This window comes from Somniosus microcephalus, chromosome 14 (assembly GCF_052327205.1).
Source record: "Somniosus microcephalus isolate GS21.2 chromosome 14, FLI_Smic_1.0, whole genome shotgun sequence".
NCBI lineage: Eukaryota > Metazoa > Chordata > Chondrichthyes > Squaliformes > Somniosidae > Somniosus > Somniosus microcephalus.
The window spans coordinates 34,719,092-34,741,554 of record NC_141000.1 but is presented as its reverse complement, the minus strand read 5'-3'; the positions used below and the strand labels follow the sequence as shown (position 1 = coordinate 34,741,554).

Genomic DNA, 22,463 nt, shown 5'->3' with positions numbered 1-22,463 from the left:
CTGAATGTATTAAATATCCAACAAATGGTTGGCACAAGTAGTCCGGCAAAACCCAGCTCTACCTCTCCACCACTGCTCACCAACCATAATCACCTCCTTGCTGTCAGATTGCTTGTCTAACATCAAGTCTTAGATGACTCATTACTTCCTCCAACCGAACACTGGGAAGACTGAAGCCATTGTTTTCAGTCCTTGCTATAAATTCTTCCCCCTCGCCACCAATTCCATGCCCCCTCGCTGGCCACATTCTCATGCTGTACTTTAAACTTTAAACCTCACATCCTATCATCACCAAGACCACCTGTTTAGATGTGAGATTTGCCCCCATCAATGTTCCCTCTAAGCTATGCGGCCCCGCAGCAATACGGAACGTCTCGCACAGGCCGCTCACTGGCTTTTCCATTGTAAGAACCACGCACGTGCAGAAATTTAAAGGGACCATGCAGTAAAAGAAACAGGCCACGCACTACAAAGCGCAGTTTACAGGGAACATTGTCCCTCACATTGCCCCTCCATTACTTAAACCCTTATCCATGCATATGTTACCTCTAGAATTAACTACTCCAATAGCCTCCATCCTGGCCTCCAATGCTTTACCCTCCAACTTGTCCAAAGTACAGCTGACCATATCCAGTTCTGCTCTATATCCTGCTCACCCATCACCCCCACCTTTGCTGCCCTACACTTGCTTCCTGTCCCTCAGCACATTTAATTTAAACTCTTTGACCTCTTCTCCAAGTCCCTCTGTGGCCTTGCCCCACCCCTATGTCTGCAACCTCCTCCAGCTGTGTATTATTTCCCCACCTTTCAGTCCTCTGACTCTACCTTTTGTGTATCCATTCTTCCCTTTGGCCCATCAATGGTGGCAGAACCTTCAGCCCCCTTGGCTCCATTCTCCAGAACTCTTCCCCCCCCCCCAACCTAAACCACAGCTGCCTCTTCGCTTCTTGCTCTTCTGTTGAAAACCTTCCCAAAACCCATTCTCCTGTAGCCCCTCCTAAAGTCTCCCTCCCCGACTTGTCCACCTTCCCATTCTATCTCCGTTTATCAAGGGCCCTTCAACGGTTTCTTATATGAAGGGCATTTGATGATTGCTCCACTATGAAGGAAGATTTCTCCTAAGCACTAAACATAACAAAATTGTAAAGGCAATTCTAAAGAATTGTTTATGAAATCTTTACCCTATATTTATAATGTTGCTCAGTCACACGCTGAATATTCAATGGCCCAGATTTTGTAATGATGGTGAAACTCATTTATTCTGTGAAACTATCAGCAACTTCTGGCATCCGCACATGCGCAGTTTAACGTGGAAATCCAAAAGTTGTTGTCAGTGATTCCCTGCCGCTCCACAGGGTGCACTGTTGAAGACCTCGCAGACAGCAATCTTTAGAAATTACTGAACTGATGAGAACTTCCCCTTTTATGCTGTAATATCAGTTAAAACCCCCCAAAAAGTTAAGCCCTTTGAACGAGGTGTAACTGGGTTTTTAACGGCGTACCAAGTCATAATTACTGCTGAACAACCTCTGGTTTTGAAAAACTAATTTTATATTTGTAGAATGTCACATTTTTCCATTATGAAAAAAATTCCACAGGTTTTTAGATAATTTTTTTTTTATGTGTTTGCTATTTCAGCTTCTACCTTAATCCCATGTGTATGTTCCAATCTTTATTTCACTCTCTGTAAAAATTATAAAAAGTGAAGGATAATCAGTGCATTTTACTTCCTGGTTTGCTGTCTGAGAGAATTCTTCAATGTGATTGGCAGCTTAGCCTACTTGACGACATCACTGTTGCTGGACGCTGGAGATCCCCTAGACCTGGCACCAGAATCAAACTAATGTTGCTGAAAGGTGAAATCGATGCCACGGAGATTGCTTGATCTTTGTGGGCAACTTTCTTAGCGGTCAGCAGCGAGCATCATCACTTTGCCGCTGAGCGCAAAATCTATGTCATCGACTCATCATTCTTTATTTAGTTTATAATAAGCACCACCTGGGGTAGACCTTGACTTTGTGTGATAGTGTGAAACAGGTGATAGCGAATAAGCAATAACAGAAAATGCTGGAAACACTCAGCAGGCCTGGCAGCATCCGTGGAGAGAGAAACAGAGTCAACGTTTCAGGAACGGTTCAGGTCTGTGATCCTTCGTCAGAACCTGCTGAGTGTTTCCAGCAGTTTCTGTTGTTATTTCAGATTTCCAGCACCCCTAGTATTTTGCTATTGTGATAGCGAATCAGCAGCCCGCTTTACATCGCTCCTGACTTTAATAGAAATAAAAATCGGGAGAGATGTAAAATAGGCTGCCGACTCGCTATTACCTGTCATACATTATCGCACAAAGTCAAGGTCGACCACACAGTCACTCCCAGCGATCCAGTTGTACTGAAGCAGTTACTATGGTGCAATCTAGCTTTCCAAATTCCTTCCAGGCCATTTAACAAATCTTGAACCACTCTGATGGAGTGATTTGCTTTCCACACTTATTTAGTAAAAGTGGTATCTGAGGGAATAACGTTTAGCAGTTGGTATTTACAGTAAGTTTTATAAAGCAATTACTTTTTGAAATCATTACATTTTTCAAGAGACTTACAGAACGTGATTTCCAAACCTGGAACGTACAATCAGTGCCTGAAACTGTGGACTTACACAAAGAGTTGATAAATGTCAACAGTGTTGATGGGGTGACCCGGACAATCTAAACCATGCTTGCCTCGGTGGTATCGGGCAAACGATGCAAGATCAATCAGTCGTCCATAAAAAGGAGAGTTACTTCACGGGTGTTGCATAAAATGTCTCTGCTTGGAAAAAAACTGCTGGGAGAAGAACGACGAGACAGTCATTGCTGCCTGTTGTCAGCAGGTAGATATTGTGACATTAATGGCAAGGCTTCCGTTATCTGCAAACAGCCGGGCCATCATAGTGTCAAAGACCAGGCTGTCGGTGCTTGCGCCGGCCGAGCCCATCTCAGCAACGCCCCGCGGGGTTGCCTCCCAGGTCAGCCGCCGGCGGTGGCCGTTCAGCACCAGCCGGTAGGAGAAACCCTCCGCTTGCCGGGAGGTCCCGAGCAGCAGCACGAAGAGCAGGAATCGCTGGCGCCCCTCGCGTCGCTCCTGCTTCTCCAGCACCAGCACAAAGTGGTGGCCGAGGCAGGACTGCAGCGTCAGCCAGCCCGCCGCGCCCGGCAGGTGGATGTCGGTGACCAGGAACACGATGCTCTCCCCCCGGAGCGTGGCGATGCTGCGGTGACTGCCGGCCAGGTGCGGCAGGATGGCCTTCAGCGGCCCCTCCCACTTGCAGGAAGCTCCGGGACACGGGCAGGGCAGCAAGCCCCGCTCACCGACATCCTCACGATTGACCACCAGCCTTCGGTGCAGTGAGAGTGGGCATCTGGTCGGCAGGTGCTGAAGTTGGATTGGGAGGAGAAAGGGAAAGAAAACATGTAACACAGCTCGTTAATGTTTATCCATAATCATTGCTAGAAGCGCTCAACAACACCAGCTTACCAGCAACACTGGGTCATTTGGGGGTAAAATCCGACTTTGGCGGGGGTAAAAAAACAGGTGCTAGTGAATCGGCCGCCCATTATCCCATTTTCCTTTTTGCCAACTTCAATAGAAATGTAAACTGGGCACGTGTATGACAGGCAGACGATTCCAAACTGCTGGTTGAATTTTACCCCCAATATTTCTATTACGATAACGTTACGTGACACAAACATTCAAATTCACCATCGATGGGACTGGAAATTGTGGTCTTTTCAGTGAAGCGATGATTAAAATGAGAACATAACTGAGTTCAATCTATTAAACTTTGGGGTCGGTGCCAGTAAAGCTGTCATCCAAACCCAACTGGTTCGCCAATATCCATCAGGGAAAGGAGCCTGCCACCCTCGAGAAAGGAAAACCAAGAAACCTAAACTCCACTTAAGGGAAAATGGGAGATTAGCAGTGGACAGGTTGCGGAGGAATGCCCGGGACCTTGTTCTTGGAGATAGCCGCACTCTGTGCCACAGATTGGCAGGATGGAGGCTTGTGCTCACCAGCACCCACAGTGTCCAGCTCACCTGGGCACCAAAGGGCACAGCAAGGGGGCAGACCAGAGTTGGCACCTGTCAACAGCCAGTCACAGTGCTGCATTGGGCAGAGGTCTGGCAGTTGATTGTTCCTTCCTTACCCACCCACTCAATTGGGCATGGAGGGAATTAAACAAGGAACAGGCGTCATTCAAAAAAAGGGAGAATGGGAAGTACCTTTGTAACAAATGCACAGTAATACCTTTGAATAATGACAGTGTATAGGTTCAGGGCACGCAGCCTGAGATTATAAGGCTGTAAGAGCGGGAGAGCACCTTATCTGTCGTAAAATGATATGTAATAAGAGGATTCACATTTATCAGTGCTGTTCCTTTGAAATCCTAGTGCATGTTTGAAAATTTCAGGTTCATTACTATCAGGGACTGCAATTTACAATGAATATCAATTTCCACAGTTGGGAACTGATTTTATTCATGTTCCCATTATAGCTTTCACCGTTGAATTACAATGTAACCTGTCAGGCCTAAAGAGTAGCAGATGGATAACCACTAGCACAGGGCATCACTCATCTTCCTAAACCATTCACACACATCGTTACAAAGCCCTGGGATGTCGTCTCTACTTTCAAGCTGCAAAGATAATTTTAAATTTGGTAATTTTCTTTTCTTTTTGCACTTAATTTTGGAAAGCAAATATAAAGACCGAAAGTGCTAGCGATGTACACAGCAGGACAACTGAAAAGAGGGAAAAAAGGAAACAGGAGAATGATTAAAGGAGGTGAAGGGAGTTCCTTTGTAGGACTGAACAAAACAAAGTGGAGAGAGAGAAACAACATGAATAAAGGACAAGTGCTGAAGTGCCAGCTGCTATTTACAAAGAGGCAGCTCCCAGGATTCACAGCTGGTCAACTGGCTTAAAAGAGAAATATCAAAGAGATGGAAAATGCTGGCTTATGTTTGTATAAAAATATCAAAATGCTTGTATTCTCTTGAGTATAGAAGATTAAGGGGTGATCTAATTTAGGTGTTTAAGATGATTAAAGGATTTGATAGGATAGACAGAGAGAAATTATTTCCTCTGGTGGGGAAGTCCAGAACAAGGGGGTGTAACCTTAAAATTAGAGCTAGGCCGTTCAGGGGTAATGTCAGGAAGCAATTGACAACTCTCTCCCCCAAAAAGCTGTTGAGGCTGGGGGTCAATTGAAAATTTCAAAACTCAGATTGATAGATTTTTGTTAGGCAAGGGTATTAAGGGATATGGAACCAAGATGGGTAGAAGGGGTTAAGATACAGATTAGCTATAATCTAATTCAATGGTGGAACAGGCTCAAGGGGCTGAATGGCCCACTCCTGTTCCTATATTATACATCTCAGTCAGGCTGTGAAAAGGCATTAGAAAGACAATAGGGGAGTAAATCAGCCCCAAAATAAAAGGGGAGATCAAAGACAATTTTTTCCAGAGATGCTTATGCCCTGGAGATTAGTGTTTCATTCCTGGAGTGTTAGTAACCCTACCCTCATCCTTGGTATCATTCTAGTAAATCTCCTCTGCACCCTCACCTGGAGGAACACTAGGAAGAATAGCGGTTAAGTCTGCTTTTGATGGAGTTGAGAGAGGGAGAATGTTGGCCAGAACACACTGCTCTTCTTTGAATAGTGCCGTGGGATCTTTGACATCCTCCTGAACAGGCAGACAGGACCTCGGTTTAACGTCTCAGACCCACAGTGTATTCCCATCATTTTAGATTTCTAGTTTCACAGGTGTTTTCATTGCTATCTGTACTGGCAAAATGTAAAACTGTTTCAGGGGAAAAAAAACACAGCAAAATTAATTCAAATGTCCACTTTCTGTGAATTGATTAAAATCCGGAGAGGCAATTACAGTCAGTCACATTTTCCTTGATAATTAAGCTTGTATGCTGGATTTTACACGGATTTTCAGCTGAAATTGGACAGGGTTGAGGTGGAAAAGGGGGGGGGGGGGGGGAAGAAGCAGGTGGTAAGGCCTAGTGTTGCATTTCTGCACCGAGCTAAATTTCCCCCTCATGCATGTGCTTACTGTTGGAAAGTGTGAGGTTGTGCATTTTGGCAGAAAAAATCAAAGAGCAAGTTATTATCTAAATGGAGAGAAACTGCAAAGTGCTACAGTACAAAGGGATCTGGGGGTCCTGGTGCATGAAACACAAAAAGTTAGTATGCAGGTGCAGCAGGTGATCAGGAAGGCCAATGGAATCTTGGCTTTTATTGCAAGGGGGATGGAGTATAAAAACAGGGAAGTCTTGCTGCAGTTATACAAGGTATTGGTGAGGCCACACCTGGAATACTGCGTGCAGTTTTGGTTTCCATATTTAAGAAAAGATATACTTGCTCTCGAGGCGGTTCAGAGAAGGTTCACTCGGTTGATTCCGGAGATGAGGGGGTTGGCGTATGAGGAAAGGTTGAGTAGGTTGGGCCTCTACTCATTGGAGTTCAGAAGAATGAGAGGTGATCTTATCGAAACATATAAGATTGTGAGGGGGCTTGATCGGGTGGATGCGGTGAGGATGTTTCCACTGATGGGCGAGACTAGAACTAAGGGGCATAATCTTAGAATAAGGGGCTGCCCTTTCAAAACTGAGATGAGGAGACACTTCTTCACTCAGAGGGTAGTAAATCTATGGAATTTGCTACCCCAAAGAGCTGTGGAAGCTGCAACATTAAATAAATTTAAAATGGAGATAGACAGTTTCCTAGCAGATAAGGGAATTAGGGGTTACGGGGAGAGGGCAGGGAAGTGGACGTGAGTCTAGATTCGGATCAGCCATGATCCTATTGAATGGTGGAGCAGGCCCGAGGGGCCGTATGGCCTACTCCTGCTCCTACTTCTTATGTTCTTATACTCCGCCTGACGTATGCAAATTCTGGTGTGAGGGTGCGGGGCCCGGGTTCCCATCTCATTTTACTTTCTGTATGCCCTTCTTACCACCCCTCCCTGGGACTACCTAGTGGAAGGTCCAGGGTAGCGGCCCTGATATCTGCAACTGTAGGGAAAGGGGCTGGAAGCAGCCCCCCCTGTCTCAGACGTGGTGGTGGTGGTTAGGGCAGGTGTCCAAAAGAGTTCGATTTTAAGGAGCGTCTTGAAGAGAGAGAGAGCTAGAAAGGTGGAGAGGTTTAGGGAGGGAATTCCAGAACTTAGGGCCTAGGCAGCTGAAGGCACGGCCACCAATGGTGGGGCGAAGGAATTCAGAGAGGGCACATGAGGCCAGTGCAGAGGTTACAGAGATAGGGAGGGATTTGAACACAAGGATAAGAATACAGTTTATATTTGAAGCACAGATAGATTAGAAAAAAGAAATCAACAAAAAAAAGAGGCATTGGTAGAAGGAATAAATTGACAATCAAGGTCCTGCACACACACATCTCTACTGGTTGGGAGCAGGTCTCCAGACGATTTCCTTTGGTGAGGGAGAAAATAGTTTTATTCCAGGGCGTGCCAGGGGGCCTAAAGGCAGGAAAACTAAACAATGGACAGGAAATAAATATTAGCATTTTAAATATTTTTTTTGAAAAAGCCAACCTGTCCTCTTCTTCATTATCATGGAAGCCGAGTGTTTTATTAGAGTAATTTGCTGTCAGGTATTTCATTTCAGTCCAAAACACAAAGTAATACTTATGGGAACATTTGCCCATCCGCTTATCACTCAAGGACTGGCTGAACCTTTACCTTTACCAATTCCCATCGGTGAAGTAATGCTCGAAGGAAAGTCTGGCCTCGCAGTCTCTTACACACGACTCCTAGGGTTGCCAACTCTGGTTGTACATATTCCAGGAACTTTCATCACATGATGTCACCGGCTCAAACCGCCCCACCCAGTCAAACAGCCTCTTTCCTCCATCTCCAATATTTTAAAAACTAATAAACAAAGGTGTTCAAAGGAAATGAAAAACAAACTTTTTTTTTTAAATGCCCCAATGATTTTCCTCCTGGATTGCTCGTAGCAGTGTCCTGGAGATCAATCTTTAGTCCTGGAGACCTGAACTACTCCCTAGGGCCCTGTTTTACTGACGTGTACATCCAGCTGGGAAACCAGCACAATCGGGAGTTCACCAGCCCCCCACGCATTGGGCAAAGTGTGGCGGGAAGTGGGCCCACGGGTGGGTCTCCACCACGAGACAGGCACATTGATGGTATCAGCCCTCCTGGAGCGGAGCCCATGTAAGCCTCAGCAGTAAGTTCTCAAGCAGTCCTAGACTGCTCCATCAATATGAAGGTAGTGTTTCTCCTCACCTATTTTCTCCCCCTTCTCTCCTGGAAAAAAACTTTCATTTCTATAGCAACTTTCACAACCTCAGGATGTTCCAAAGCACTTTGCAGGCAATGAAGTACTTTTGAAGTGTAGTCACCGTTGTAATGTAGGAAATGCAGCAGCCAATTTGGACACAGCAAGCACCCAAAAACAACAATGAGATAAACGACCAGATAATCTGTTTTTTTTAGTGATGTTGGTTGAGGGATAAATATTGCCCCAGGACACCGGGGAGAACTCCCCTGCTCTTCAAGTTATTGCCATGGGATCTTTTATGTACAACTGAGAGGGCTGGTGGGACCCCGGTTTAACATCTGATCCGAAAGACAGTGCCACACTTACATATCAGCCTAGATTTTGTGCTCAAGTCTCTGGAGTGGGGCTTGAACTCCTGACCTTCTGTCTCAGAGGCCACTGAGCCACGGCTATAATTTTAATGGCGTTGGTTTGGAGCAGGGGCACAGCTGCCGGGCACCCTCAAGTGCCTTGCCCAAATAGCCAACATTCACATGTGTGAGCGTTTACAGTGATCTATTGAACTACACGGTGCATTGCATCCAAGTCCAATCATGTCCTGGAACAATACCAGCCGACGTGCGTTTCTAGCAGTTTTCAGGGAATCCTGCCTGATTTCCCCCCCTCCAGCTCCCCCATCACCACTTTGCCTGAGGTCTGCACAAACTGGGGAATCTAAAATTCGGACTCTCTTGGTTTGTGCTGTGCATTGGATAAACTTGCCAAGGGGGGGAAAGAGGGGGATATATTAAATTAGATTCACACTGCAATGTGCTCACATCTTAGTTGACTGTTGCCGATAAGTATCTTTTCACACAGGAGATGAGAGCACCGACTAATTCAGGAGTTCTACACAGGCTGACTTCAGGAAGGTACTGATCAAATAGTATCTCTTTCTGTACAGGACTTAACTAGCAGCTGACAAAACTGTTCTCGCTGTATGTAAAACCACTTCAGAAGCCTTTTGAAGTGAATGTTTCCACTTATTACTTCATCTCCTGAGACATTCTCTTACACCCTGGCTTTTCCGTGACTTTGATTGATGCCCTAATGTTTCGGTAAACGAATTATCTGTTTTGATTAGGATGGGGCACTGCTCTCAGTTTACCGAGCTGTGTAATCCCACCTTTGCTGCGTGACTGTCTCCGGGTGAGACATTCAGCCACTTATCTCACTTCACTGCAGCCACATGAGACGCGATAAATCACCAAAGTTAATCACAGAGACTACACGCAGGGCTAACAACACTTCAATTATATTGCTGATCAAAATAGATACCAATCCAAATTGTTTCCACACTAATAATGGAGCCATCTTTCGAATGAGGCGTTCACCCGAGGCCCTACGCCCAATTCCACTCACCCATCACTCCTGTCCTTACTGACCTGCATTGGTTCCCGGTCCCACAACGCCTCAAATTTTAAATTCTCATCCTTGTATTTAAATCCATCCACAGCCTCGCACCTCCCCATCTCTGCAACCTCCTCCAGCCTAGCAACCCCTCCCCCAAACGCTCTGCTCTACTGACTCTTGTGGATTGCCTCCCCCTCCACCTTTGCCAAATCTTTGGTGGCTGTGACCTTAAGTCACCTAGGCCCCACTCTCTGGAACTCCCTCCATAAAGCTCTCTGCCTCTCCCTCTTTGACACTCCTTAAAACCCACCTATTTACACAGAATTACATTGAATTTACAGCACAGAAACTGGCCATTTGGCCCAACAGATCCATGCTCCACACGAGCCTCTCCCACCCTACTTCATCTCACCCTATCAGCATATCCTTCTATTCCTTTCTCCCTCATGTACTTGTCTAGCTTCGCATTAAATGCATCTATGCTATTTGCCTCAACCACTTCTTGTGGTAGCAAGTTCCACATTCTCACCATTCTCTAAGTAAAGAAGTTTCTCGAGAATTCCCTATTGGATTTATTAGTGACTGTCTTATATTTATGGGCCCTGGTTTTGGTCTGCCCCACAAATGGAAACCTCTCCTATCAAGCCCACTTCATAATTTTAAAGACCTCTATTAGGTCACCCCTCAGTCTTCTCTTTTCCAGAGAAAAGAGCCCCAACCTGTTCAGAGTTTAGCCCAGGATGGATTGGTGTCTGTGTTTTTTCCCCTTCTGGGTAAAGTACTGAACCTGTTCTTGGCATCTTCCCCAAACGCTACTGCAGATATTGGACACAGAGACCATGCTGAGAATCGCAGGCGTGAACATTAGTTACCACTGCGTGGCACAGAGTATGAACACACCAACAAACCTGGGTTAATAACAACAGAAAATGCTGGAAAAACTCAGGTCAGGCAACATCCGTGGAGAGAAATTGAGTTGACGTTTCGGGTTGAACCCTTCTTCAAAACTGGAAAAGAAAAGAAAATAGATCGAAGGCAGGGCTGCGATTGGACAAAAGAAGTGAAAGGAGACAAAAGTAGTAGAAGAGACAATAAAAGGTGTTCGAAGCCAGACGAGATGGTAATAGGCTGAGATTAGGTGTGAAGTGTAACTGGCAGGGCAAGAGATAGCTGCCAGGTGGTGAGAGTGAAACAAAAGGAAAGGGGGGTGGGGGAAGGAGTGGAAAAATTACAGGTAAAAAAATTAATGGGGGGCCGAGGTTATGATCTGAAATTGTTGAACTCGATATTGAGTCCGGAAGGCTGCAAAGTGCCTAATCGGAAGATGAGGTGCTGTTCCTCGAGTTTACGTTGAGCTTCCATGGAACAATACAAGAGGTCAAGGACGGTGAGGTCCGAGTGGGAATGGGGCGGTGAATTAAAATGACAGGCGACCGGAAGCTCGGGGTCACTCTTACAGACTGAACGGAGGTGTTCCGCAAAGCGGTCACCCAATCTGCGTTTGGTCTCCCCAGTGTAGAGGAGACCGCATCGTGAGCAGCGAATACAGTATACTAGATTGCGAGAAGTACAAGTAAATCGCTGTTTCACCTGGAAGGGGTGTTTGGGACCCTGGACAGTGGGAAGGGGGGAGGTATAGGGGCAGGTGTTACATCTCCTCTGCTTGCACGGGAAGGTGCCAGGCGAAGGGAAAGGGCTGTTTGGGGTGATAGAGGAGTGGACTAGGGTGTCTCGGAGGGAGCGGTCCCTACGGAATGCTGAAAGGGGAGGGGAGGGGAAGATACGTTTGGTGGTGGGATCACTTTGGAGGTAGCGGAAATGCTGAAGGATGATCCATTGAATGTGGAGGCTGGTGGGGTGAAAGGTGAGGACAAGGGGAACCCTATCGTGGTTCCGGGAGGGAGGGGCAAGGGGGTGAGGGCAGAAGTGCGGGAGATAGAACTGACATGGTCGAGGGCAGTGTCAACCCACGGTAGAGGGGAATCCTCAGTTGTGGAAAAAGGAGGACATGTCTGAAGCACTGGTGTGGAAGGTGGCATCGTCGGAGCAGATGCGGCGGAGACGGAGAAACTGGAGAATGGAATAGAGTCCTTACAGGAGGCGGTGTGGGAGGAAGTGCAGTCCAGGTAGCTGTGGGAGTCAGTGGGCTTGTAGTGAATATTGGTCGATAACCTATCCCCAGAGATGAAGACGGAGAAGTCGAGGAAGGGAAGGGAAGAGTCAGAGATGGACCTTGTGAAGGTGAGAGAAGGGTGGAAATTGGAGGCAAAGTGAATGAAATTGTCTAGTTCGGGGCGAGAGCAGGAAACGGGCACCGATACAGTCATCAATGTATTGGAAAAAGAGGTGAGGGAGGGGACCCGAGTAGGACTGGAACAAAGATTGTTCCACATAGCCCACGAAAAGGCAGGCATAGCTAGGACCCATGCGGGTACCCATGGCAACACCTTTGATTTGGAGGAAATGAGTGGAGTTAAAGGAGAAGTTGTTCAATGTGAGAACAAGTTCAGCCAGGCGGAGGAGGGTGGTGGTGGTGGATGGGGACTGGTCGGGCCTCTGTTCAAGGAAGAAGTGGAGCACCCCTCAGGCCAATCCTGGTGGGGGATGGAGGTGTAGAGGGATTGTACGTCCATGGTGAAAAGGAAGCGGTTGGGGCCAGGAAACTGGAAACTGTTAAAGTGGCGGAGGGCGTCTGAAGAGTCGCAGATGTAGGTGGGAAGAGACTGGACAAGGGGAGAAAAGATAGAGTCAAGATAGGAAGAGATAAGTTCCATGGGGCAAGAACAGGCTGAAACGATGGGTCTACCAGGGCAGTCCCTGTTTGTGAATCTTGGGAAGGAAGGTAGAAGCAGGCTGTGCGGGGTTGGGGAACTATGAGGTTGGTGGCAGCGGGGGGAAGATCTCCAGAGGAGATGAGGTCAGTGACAGTCTTGGAAACGATGGTTTGATGTTCGGTTGGTGGGGTCATGGTCCAGGTGGCGGTAGGAGGTGTCGTCGGAGAGTTGGCGTTCAGCTTCCGCTAGGTAGAGGTCAGTTCGCCAAACAACAGCACCACCCTTGTCCTACTCGGGTCCCCTCCCTCACCTCTTTTTCCGATACATTGATGACTGTATCAGTGCCGTTTCCTGCTCTCGCCCCGAACTAGACAATTTCATTCACTTTGCCTCCAATTTCCACCCTTCCCTCACCTTCACATGGTCCATCTCTGACTCTTCCCTTCCTCGACTTCTCCGTCTCCATCTCTGGGGATAGGTTATCGACCAATATTCACTACAAGCCCACTGACTCCCACAGCTACCTGGACTGCACTTCCTCCCACACCGCCTCCTGTAAGGACTCTATTCCATTCTCCCAGTTTCTCCGTCTCCGCCGTATCTGCTCCGACGATGCCACCTTCCACACCAGTGCTTCAGACATGTCCTCCTTTTTCCACAACTGAGGATTCCCCTCTACCGTGGTTGACACTGCCCTCGACCATGTCAGTTCTATCTCCCGCACTTCTGCCCTCACCCCTGCCCCTCCCTCCCGGAACCACGATAGGGTTCCCCTTGTCCTCACCTTTCACCCCACCAGCCTCCACATTCAACGGATCATCCTCCGGCATTTCCGCTACCTCCAAAGTGATCCCACCACCAAATGTATCTTCCCCTCCCCTCCCCTTTCAGCATTCCGTAGGGACCGCTCCCTCTGAGACACCCTAGTCCACTCCTCTATCACCCCAAACAGCCCTTCCCCTTCGCCTGGCACCTTCCCGTGCAAGCGGAGGAGATGTAACACCTGCCCCTATATCTCCCCCCTTCCCACTGTCCAGGGCCCCAAACACCCCTTCCAGGTGAAACAGCGATTTACTTGTACTTCTCGCAATCTAGTATACTGTATTCGCTGCTCACGATGTGGTCTCCTCTACATTGGGGAGACCAAACGCAGATTGGGTGACCGCTTTGCGGAACACCTCCGTTCAGTCCGTAAGAGTGACCCCGAGCTTCCGGTCGCCTGTCATTTTAATTCACCGCCCCATTCCCACTCAGACCTCACCGTCCTTGGCCTCTTGTATTGTTCCATGGAAGCTCAACGTAAACTCGAGGGACAGCACCTCATCTTCCGATTAGGCACTTTGCAGCCTTCCGGACTCAATATCGAGTTCAACAATTTCAGATCATAACCTCGGCCCCCATTAATTTTTTACCTGTAATTTTCCCACTACTTCCCCCACCCCCCCTTTCCTTTTGTTTCACTCTCCCACCTGGCAGCTATCTCTTGCCCTGCCAGTACACTTCACACCTAATCTCAGCCTATTACCATCTCGTCTGGCTTCGAACACCTTTTATTGTCTCTTCTACTACTTTTGTCTCTTTCACTTCTTTTGTCCGATCGCAGCCCTGCCTTCGATCTATTTTCATTTCTTTCCAGTTTTGAAGAAGGGTTCGACCCGAAACGTCTACTCAAATTTCTCTCCACGGATGTTGCCTGACCTGCTGAGTTTTTCCAGCATTTTCTGTTGTTATTTCGGATTTCCAACATCTGCAGTATTTTGCTATCGAACAAACCTGGGTTGCTTCCCTTGTTTCATCTAGAATGCACTGCCTGAAAGGGTGGTGGAAACAGATTCAACAGTAACTTTCAAAAGGGAATTGGATAAATACTTGAAAAGGAAAAATTTGCAGGGCTATGGGGAAACAGCAGGGGAGTGGGACCAATTGGATGGCTCTTTCAGAAAACCAGCACAGGCACGAGGGGCTGAATTGCCTCCCTCTGTGCTATAAGATTCTATGATCTGTTGTTAGTCATAAATTTTGAATTGCTTGTTCAAATTTAATTCAAGAAGCTGAACGTTTGTCCATTGCAAATTTCTTGTTGCAATAGCTGCCAAACTCATTTGAAGGGAAACAAATGAACTGAGTGGAGCATCCCAGAGTAAAATGTATCTACCATGTGTATGTGAGGAACCGTGTCCTTCTCCACACTTGTATAACATACCATTGCATTCATTTTTATTACCAATTGCACAGATAAATGTGGTGCTAAGTTCTTCTGAAAAAAAAAACACTATTTCAAAAGAATAAAGAGGTTAAAAGCTCAATCCAACAGTTCAGAAGCTCCTCTGAAATTCTAGTGATTGAATCAGCGGAGGACACACTTTGAACTCTCTGCTGGAATGAAACGGCATGATTCAGTATTCTGGGAGCGAGAGCTTTGCCAGCAGTGGAACTGACTGAATTCACCGCATCGATGACCAGGGCTTTTTATATTCCAACCCATTACAGACTCATCCATATGCAGGCTTTATACTGTACTTCAGTATTTGATGAACACCTGTACTTTATTGGGAATGTTCAATGATCCGAGCTAAAGAGACTGGGACCACTGTATGAGCCTGAAATCCAACAGATTGATGAGCTGGCCTTACCGGATGCAGTAAGGTCAGCTCATGAATATAATTTCAATATGTTTCCTGCACAGTTTGTGTAGCAAAGGGGCCCACAGAATAATGCCGTTTTAAAGGACTGCTGCTCAAAATTAACAGCATGTGGCTACTTAAAGATAGGTGGTTGCATATAAGATTAACAAAATTGTTGGAACTTTTCTAAAGGCTCAAAAATGCTTCCAACAAGTTCTGTGTGTCAAGTTGATGGCCAATGATGGCATGACAATGTATTGCCTATTGAGCAGTTCTACATTTACTGCTAATTTATGCCAACATCTCACCTTATAGCTCTATCATTGCATCTTGCGCACAACCATACCTCAGCAGGACACTTGACTTGTATTCCCCTGACCAGCGTCAGTCATGGCTCAGTTGGTAGCACTCTCGCCTCCAAGTCAGAAGGTTGTGGGATCTTGGGCCATAATCTAGGCTGACACTCCAATGCAGTGCTGAGGGAGTGCTGCACTGTTGGAGGTGCCGTCTTTCAGATAAGACGTTAAACCAAGGCCCCGTCTGCTCTCAGGTGGATGTAAAAGATCCCATGGCACTATTTTGAAGAGGAGCAGGGGAGTTATCCCTGGTGTCCTGGACAATATTTATCCCTCAATCAACATAACAAAAAATAGATTATCTGGTCATTATCACATTGCTGTTTGTGGGAGCTTGCTGTGAGCAAATTGGCTGCCATGTTTCCCACATTACAACAGTGACTACAATCCAAAAGTACTTCGTTGGCTGTAAAGCGCTTTGAGATGTCCAGTGGTTGTGAAAGGCGCTATAGAAATTCAAGTCTTTCTTTAAAGATTGAGTGATCTAACAGAGGTGTTTCAAATTATAGATGGATTCAAAAAGGTAGGTACAGATAAAGTATTTCCTCTAGTGGGGGAATCCAGAACAAGAAGTCAATCTTAAAACTAGAGCTAGGAATGAAATCAAGAAACACTTCTTCACAAAGGGTAGTGGAAATCTGGAACTTTCTCTCCCAAAAGGCTGTGGATGCTGGGTCAATTGAAATTTACAAGACTGAGGTCTTAAGTGGTATGGAGCAAAGACGGGTAAATAGAATGGAGGTACCGAACAGCCATGATGTGATAGAATGGCGGAGTGGGCTTGAAGGGCTGAATGGCCTCCTCCTGTTCCTATGTAGGACATGGTGAAGGTGAAGCATATAGTGGAAAGCCTTGTCACACGTACATCTTCTATAGCCTTCAATTATCAAAGCATTGAAAGCTGGTTGCTTAGAGTGTCAGCTGTGGCTCAGTTGGTAGCACTCTTGCCTCAGGGTCAGAAGGTTGTGGGTTCAAGTCCCACTCCAGAGACTTGAGCACAAAAATCTAGGCTGACACTCCAATGCAGTACTGAGGAAGTGCTGCACTGTCAAAGATGTTGTCTTTCAGATGAGACATTACACTAAGGCCCTGACTGCTCTCTCAGGTAGAGACAAAAGGTCCCCATGGCATTATTTCAAAGAAAAGCATTAACATCACAAACAGATTGTCTGGTCATTATCACATTGCTGTTTGTGGGAGCTTGCTGTGTGCAAATTAGCTGCTGTGTTTCCTACATTACAACAGTGACTACACTTCAAAGGTAGAGTCATAGAGTTTTACAGCACAGAAAGAGGCCCTTCGGCCCATCGTGTCTGCGCCGTCCATCAATCCCTGTCCAGTCTAATCCCATTTTCCAGCATTTGGTCCATAGCCTTGTATGCAATGGCATTTCAAGTGCTCATCCAAATGCTTCTTGAATGTTGTGAGGGTTCCTGCCTCTACCACCCTTTCAGGCAGTGAGTTCCAGATTCCAACCACCCTCTGGGTGAAAAAGTTCCTCCTCAAGTCCCCTCTAAATCTCCTGCCCCTTACCCTGAATCTATGCCCCCTTGTTATTGACCCCCCTACTAAGGGGAAAAGTTCCTCTTTATCTACCCTATCTATGCCCCTCATCATTTTGTACACCTCAATCAGGTCCCCCCTCAGCCTTCTTTGCTCCAAGGAAAACAACCCCAGCCTGTCCAGCCTCTCTTCATAGCTGAGGCGCTCCATCCCAGGTAACATCCTGGTGAATCTTCTCTGCACCCTCTCCAAAGCAATCACATCCTTCCTATAGTGAGGCAACCAGAACTGCACACAGTACTCCAGCTGTGGCCTCACCAGCGTTTTGTACAGCTCCATCATAACCTCCCTGCTCTTATATTCTATGTCTCGGCTAATGAAGGCAAGTATCCCATATGCCTTTTTAACCACCTTATCTACCTGTTCCGCTGCCTTCAGGGATCTATGTACATGTACACCAAGGTCCCTCTGTACTTCCTAGGGTCCTACCACTCATTGTGTATTCCCTTGCCTTATTTGTCCGTCCAAAATGCATCACCTCGCACTTTTCAGGGTTAAATTCCATTTGCCACTTTTCCGCCCATCTGACCAACCCGTTTATATCGTCCTGTAGCCGGAGGCTTTCCTCCTCGCAATTTACCACCCCACCAATTTTCGTGTCATCTGCGAACTTACTGATCATACCTTTTACATTCTCATCCAAATCATTTATGTAGATCACAAACAAGGGACCCAGCACCGATCCCTGAGGTACCCCACTGGACACAGGCTTCCAGTCACAAAAGCAACCTTCGACCATCACCCTCTGCCTCCTGCCACTCAGCCAGTTTAGGATCCAACGCGCCAAGGCACCCTGGATCCCATGGGCTCTTACCTTCTTGACCAGTCTCCTATGCGGGACTTTGTCAAAAGCTTTACTGAAGTCCATGTAAACCACATCCACAGCATTTCCCTCATCCACCCCCCTAGTCACCCCCTCGAAAAATTCAATCAGATTTGTCAGACATGATTTACCCTTGACAAAGCCATGCTGACTATCCCCGATTAATCCTTGCCTCTCCAAGTGGAGACTAATTTTGTCCCTCAGAATTTTTTCCAATAATTTCCCTACCACAGATGTTAGGCTCACTGGCCTGTAATTCCCTGGTTTATCCCTGCTACCCTTCTTGAATAATGGTACTACGTTAGCTGTTCTCCAGTCCTCTGGTACATCCCCTGTGGCCAGAGAGGTTCTGAAAATTTGTGTCAGAGCCCCTGCAATCTCCTCCTTTGCCTCCCACAGCAGCCTGGGATACATCTCGTCCGGGCCTGGGGATTTATCCACTTTTTGGCCTGCTAAAACCGCTAGCACCTCCTCCCTCTCGATGCTAATATGTTCAAGTATGTCACAGTCCCCTTGCCCGATTTCTATGTCTGCATCGTCTTTCTCCATAGTGAACACAGATGCAAAAAATTCATTTAAAACCCCGCCTACCTCATCTGGCTCTACACACAGATTGCCACTTTGGTCCCTAATGGGCCCTACCCTTTCCCTGGTTATCCTCTTGCCCTTAATATACTTATAAAACATCTTAGGATTTTCCTTTATTTTGCTCGCCAGTGTTATTTCATGGCTCCTCCTCGCCCTCCTAATTTCTTTTTTAAGTACGCCCCTGCACTTTTTATACTCCTCTAGGGCTTCTTCCGTCTTTAGTCTTTTGTAACTGCCGAAAGGTACTTCATTGGCTGTAAAAGGTGCTATATAAATGCAAGTTTTTTTTTCTTTATTGATGCTCAGGATGGACCTCAGGTTGGGCACATGACAGTATTCAGTAACATCTCACCTGTACTTTCAGAATTGAAGCAGTATAATATTTGAGGGGCTTTAAAAATAAACTTAACTTAAGGTAGTAGCAAAAATAAGACCCTGACAATTCTTTGCAGAAAAATCTATATTAAAAATTTCAGAACTCTGGAAAAACTGTCTAAAAGAAACATAAGGTACTAAAAAGGTATTACAAAAAAAAAGTACAAGGGTGACTTAAGAACTCTTTTGCGCAATGGAGCTTCCCTCATTCCCATTCCAAATGGGCACACAAGAAAAAAGCTCAGCACCAACACAACAGAATTGCATCAGGTGAGCACTTTTGTATCAAGCCTGGGGTCTTAATGAGGCCAGTGCACAAAACAGGCCCAAGCTCTCCAGCTCCCTTTGGCAAAACAACATTAAATTGCAGCACAGAAAGAAATTGGCAGAGGCCCTTTTCTCCCAACTCACGCTCCCTCTGCACCAGTTACACACAACTCTTCCGGAAACAGGACTGCTGATTCATACCCTTATATCGCTGCTTAATTGTGAATAAACACATTCACAGTGAAACCTGGTCTAAGCTTAAATATTCCATCCTGAACTGAGTTTGGTAGCTTAGTATCAAACCAAGGTAAGTGCCGATTACCACAAGGTATGGGTATGGATCTCTAGAAACATAGAAGATAGGAGCAGAAGTAGGCCATTCGGCCCCTCGAGCCTGCTCCGACATTTAATGTGATCATGGCTGATCATCCAAATTCAGTACCCTGTCCCTGCTTTCTCCCTATACCCCTTGATCCCTTTAGCCATAAGAAATATATCTAACTCCTTCTTGAATATATTTAATGAATTGGCCTCTACTGCCTTCTGTGGTAGAGAATTCCACAGGTTCACCACTCTCTGGGTGAAAAAATTCTTCCTCATCTCTGTCCTAAATGGTTTACCCCTTATCCTTAGACTGTGACCCCTGGTTCTGGACTCCCCGGCCATCGGAAACATCCTTCCTGCATCTAGTCTGTCTAGTCCTGTCAGAATTTTATAAGTTTCAATGAGATCCCCTCTCATTCTTCTAAACTCCAGTGAGTATAAGCCCAATCGACCCAATCTCTCCTCATACGTCATTCCTGCCATACCAGGTATTAGCCTGGTGAATCATCGCTGCACTCCCTCCATGGCAAGAACATCCTTCCTTAGATAAGGCGACCAAAACTGCACACAATACTCAAGGTGTGGTCTCACCAAGGCCCTGTACAACTGCAGCAAGACATCCTTGTTCCTGTACTCGAACCCTCTCGCTACGAAGGCCAACATACCATTTGCCTTCTTAACCACCTGCTGCACTTGCATGCTTACCTTCAGCGACTGGTGCACAAGGACACCCGGGTCTCGTTGCACTTCCCCTTCTCCCAATCTATTGCCATTCAGATAATAATCTGCCTTCCTGTTTTTGCCACCAAAGTGGATAACCTCGCATTTATCCACATTATATTGCATCTGCCATGCTTCTGCCCAATCACCCAACCTGTCCAAATCATACTGCAGTTTCTCGGCATCCTCCTCACAGCACACACGCCCACCCAGCTTTGTGTCGTCTGCAAACTTTGAGATATTACATCTAGTTCCCTCGTCTAGATTAATATATATTGTGAATAGCTGGGGTCCTAGGACCGATCCCAGCGGTACGCCACTAGTCACTGCCTGCCACTCGGAGAAAGACACGTTTATTCCAACTCTTTGCTTTCTGTCTGCCAACCAGTTCTCTATCCAAGTTAATGCCTTGCGCCCAATCCCATGTGCCTTAACTTTACACGCTAATCTCTTACGCAGGACCTTATCGAAAGCCTTCTGAAAATCCAAATACACCACATCCACTGGTTCTCCCTCATCCATTTTACCAGTTACATCCTCAAAAAATTCCAGTAGATTGGTCAAGCATGATTTACCTTTTGTAAATCCATGTTGACTTTGTCCGATCCTGTCACTGTTTTCCAAGTGCTCTGCTATTACATCTTTTATAATGGACTCTAGCATTTTCCCCACTACCGATGTCAGGCTTACCGGTCTATAATTCCCCGTTTTCTCTCTACCACCTTTTTTGAATAGTGGGGTAACATTAGCTACCCTCCAATCCATGGGTACTGTTCCAGAGTCTATCAAATTCTGGAAGATGACCAGCAATACATCTACTATTTCTAGGGCCACTTCCTTAATACCCTAGGATGTAGATTATCAGGCCCTGGGGATTTATCGACCTTCAATCCCGTCAATTTCCCTAACACCATTTCCTTACAAATACTGATTTCTTTAGTTCCTCCCTCTCATTACACCCTATGTTCCCCGACATCTCTGGGAGGTTATTTGTGTCCTCCTTTGTGAAGACCGAACCAAAGTATGTATTTAATTGGTCTGCCATTTCTTCATCCCATTATAAATTCCCCTGATTCTGTCTGCAAGGGACCTACGCTTGACTTCACCAATCTTTTTCTCTTCACATATCTATAAAAGCTTTTACAGTCAGTTTCTATGTTCCCTGCAAGCTTACTCTGATACTCTATTTTCCCCCTCTTAATTAATCCCTTTGTCCTCCTTTGTTGAATCCTAAACTGCTCCCAATCCTCAGGTTTACTGCTTTTGCTGGCCAATTTATATGTCCTCTCCTTGGATCTTATGCTATCCCTAATTTCCCTGGTCAGCCACGGTTGAGTCACCTTTTTTGTTTTATTTTTATGCCAAACTGGGATGAACAAATTCTGTAGTTCATCCATGCGATCTTTGAATGTTTGCCATTGCCTATCCACCATCAACCCTTTGAGCGACATTCCCCAATCAATCCTACCCAACTCACGCCTCAAACCATCATAGTTTCCTTTATTTAAATTCAGGACCCTAGTCTCCGAGTCAATTTCTTCACTCTCCATCTTAATGAAGAATTCTATCGCATTATGATCGCTCCGACCCAAGGGGCCTCTCACAACAAGATTGCTAATTAATCCTTTTTCATTACATAATACCCAGTCTAAGATGGCCTGATCTCTAGTTGGTTCCTCGACATATTGGTCCAGGAAACCATCCCATATACACTCCAGGAATTCCTCCTCCACAGTATTGTTACTAATACAAGGATAGATTACAGAGCTGGCATGACTCCCTGCTTGCAGGCGACAACGTCCGATTACAGGAACTGCAGCAGACTCTTCAGTTTTATAAAAACCTGACAATATAACGGTTGGGGGGGGGGGGGGGGGGGGGGAGGGTCTTCTAAGTAATCATGCTAAATATTAGGTTGCATCACCAGGTGCCCGAGGATATTGCTTGTTCATTAATTCTCTGACCCAGTTCCAAGGTCTCGAATTAATTTGATTTTATTTTATTTTCATTTATCAACATGCTGAGAGGTAGCAGCAGCAGATTAGTGTTAGGTCAGCAAGCCGAGTTACATTTACAAGTTCCTGCTGTAACAGGCTTGAGCGGAAATAAACCTGTCTGTCAGTGAGAGCAGAGATAATTACACTGACCGCTCCTGAATACTACTGGAGGACACTTTGGTCTCCAACATCTTCTGCTCTTAGCTCTAACTCTCTTTTTATATATTTTTTCTTTCTCCTTCTGAAGGTGATGCCCCATCCTGTACTACAAATTGAACGGCAGCAGAAGCACTCCCCTACCTTCTCTGATAGGCCGTTCGACCGGTATAGTAGTGTAGTGGTTATGTTACTGGACTAGTA

The 22,463-nt window shown here is 46.2% G+C and overlaps 1 protein-coding gene and 1 long non-coding RNA gene across 3 annotated transcripts in view; one reads left to right on the top strand and one right to left on the bottom strand.

Moving 5' to 3' along the window:
• LOC147107440 (uncharacterized) overlaps positions 1–22,463 on the top strand; it is a 79,102-nt gene that overhangs the window by 13,689 nt on the left and 42,950 nt on the right. The gene's annotated exons all lie outside the window — the stretch shown is intronic.
• Positions 601–22,463, bottom strand: part of LOC147107441 (E3 ubiquitin-protein ligase SIAH2-like) — a 30,858-nt gene continuing 8,995 nt past the window's right edge. The window contains exon 2 of the mRNA XM_086006490.1: positions 601–3,407. Within this exon, the coding sequence (XP_085862616.1) occupies positions 2,859–3,407 (549 nt within the window). The 3' untranslated portion in view covers positions 601–2,858. The remainder of the gene's footprint in view (positions 3,408–22,463) is intronic.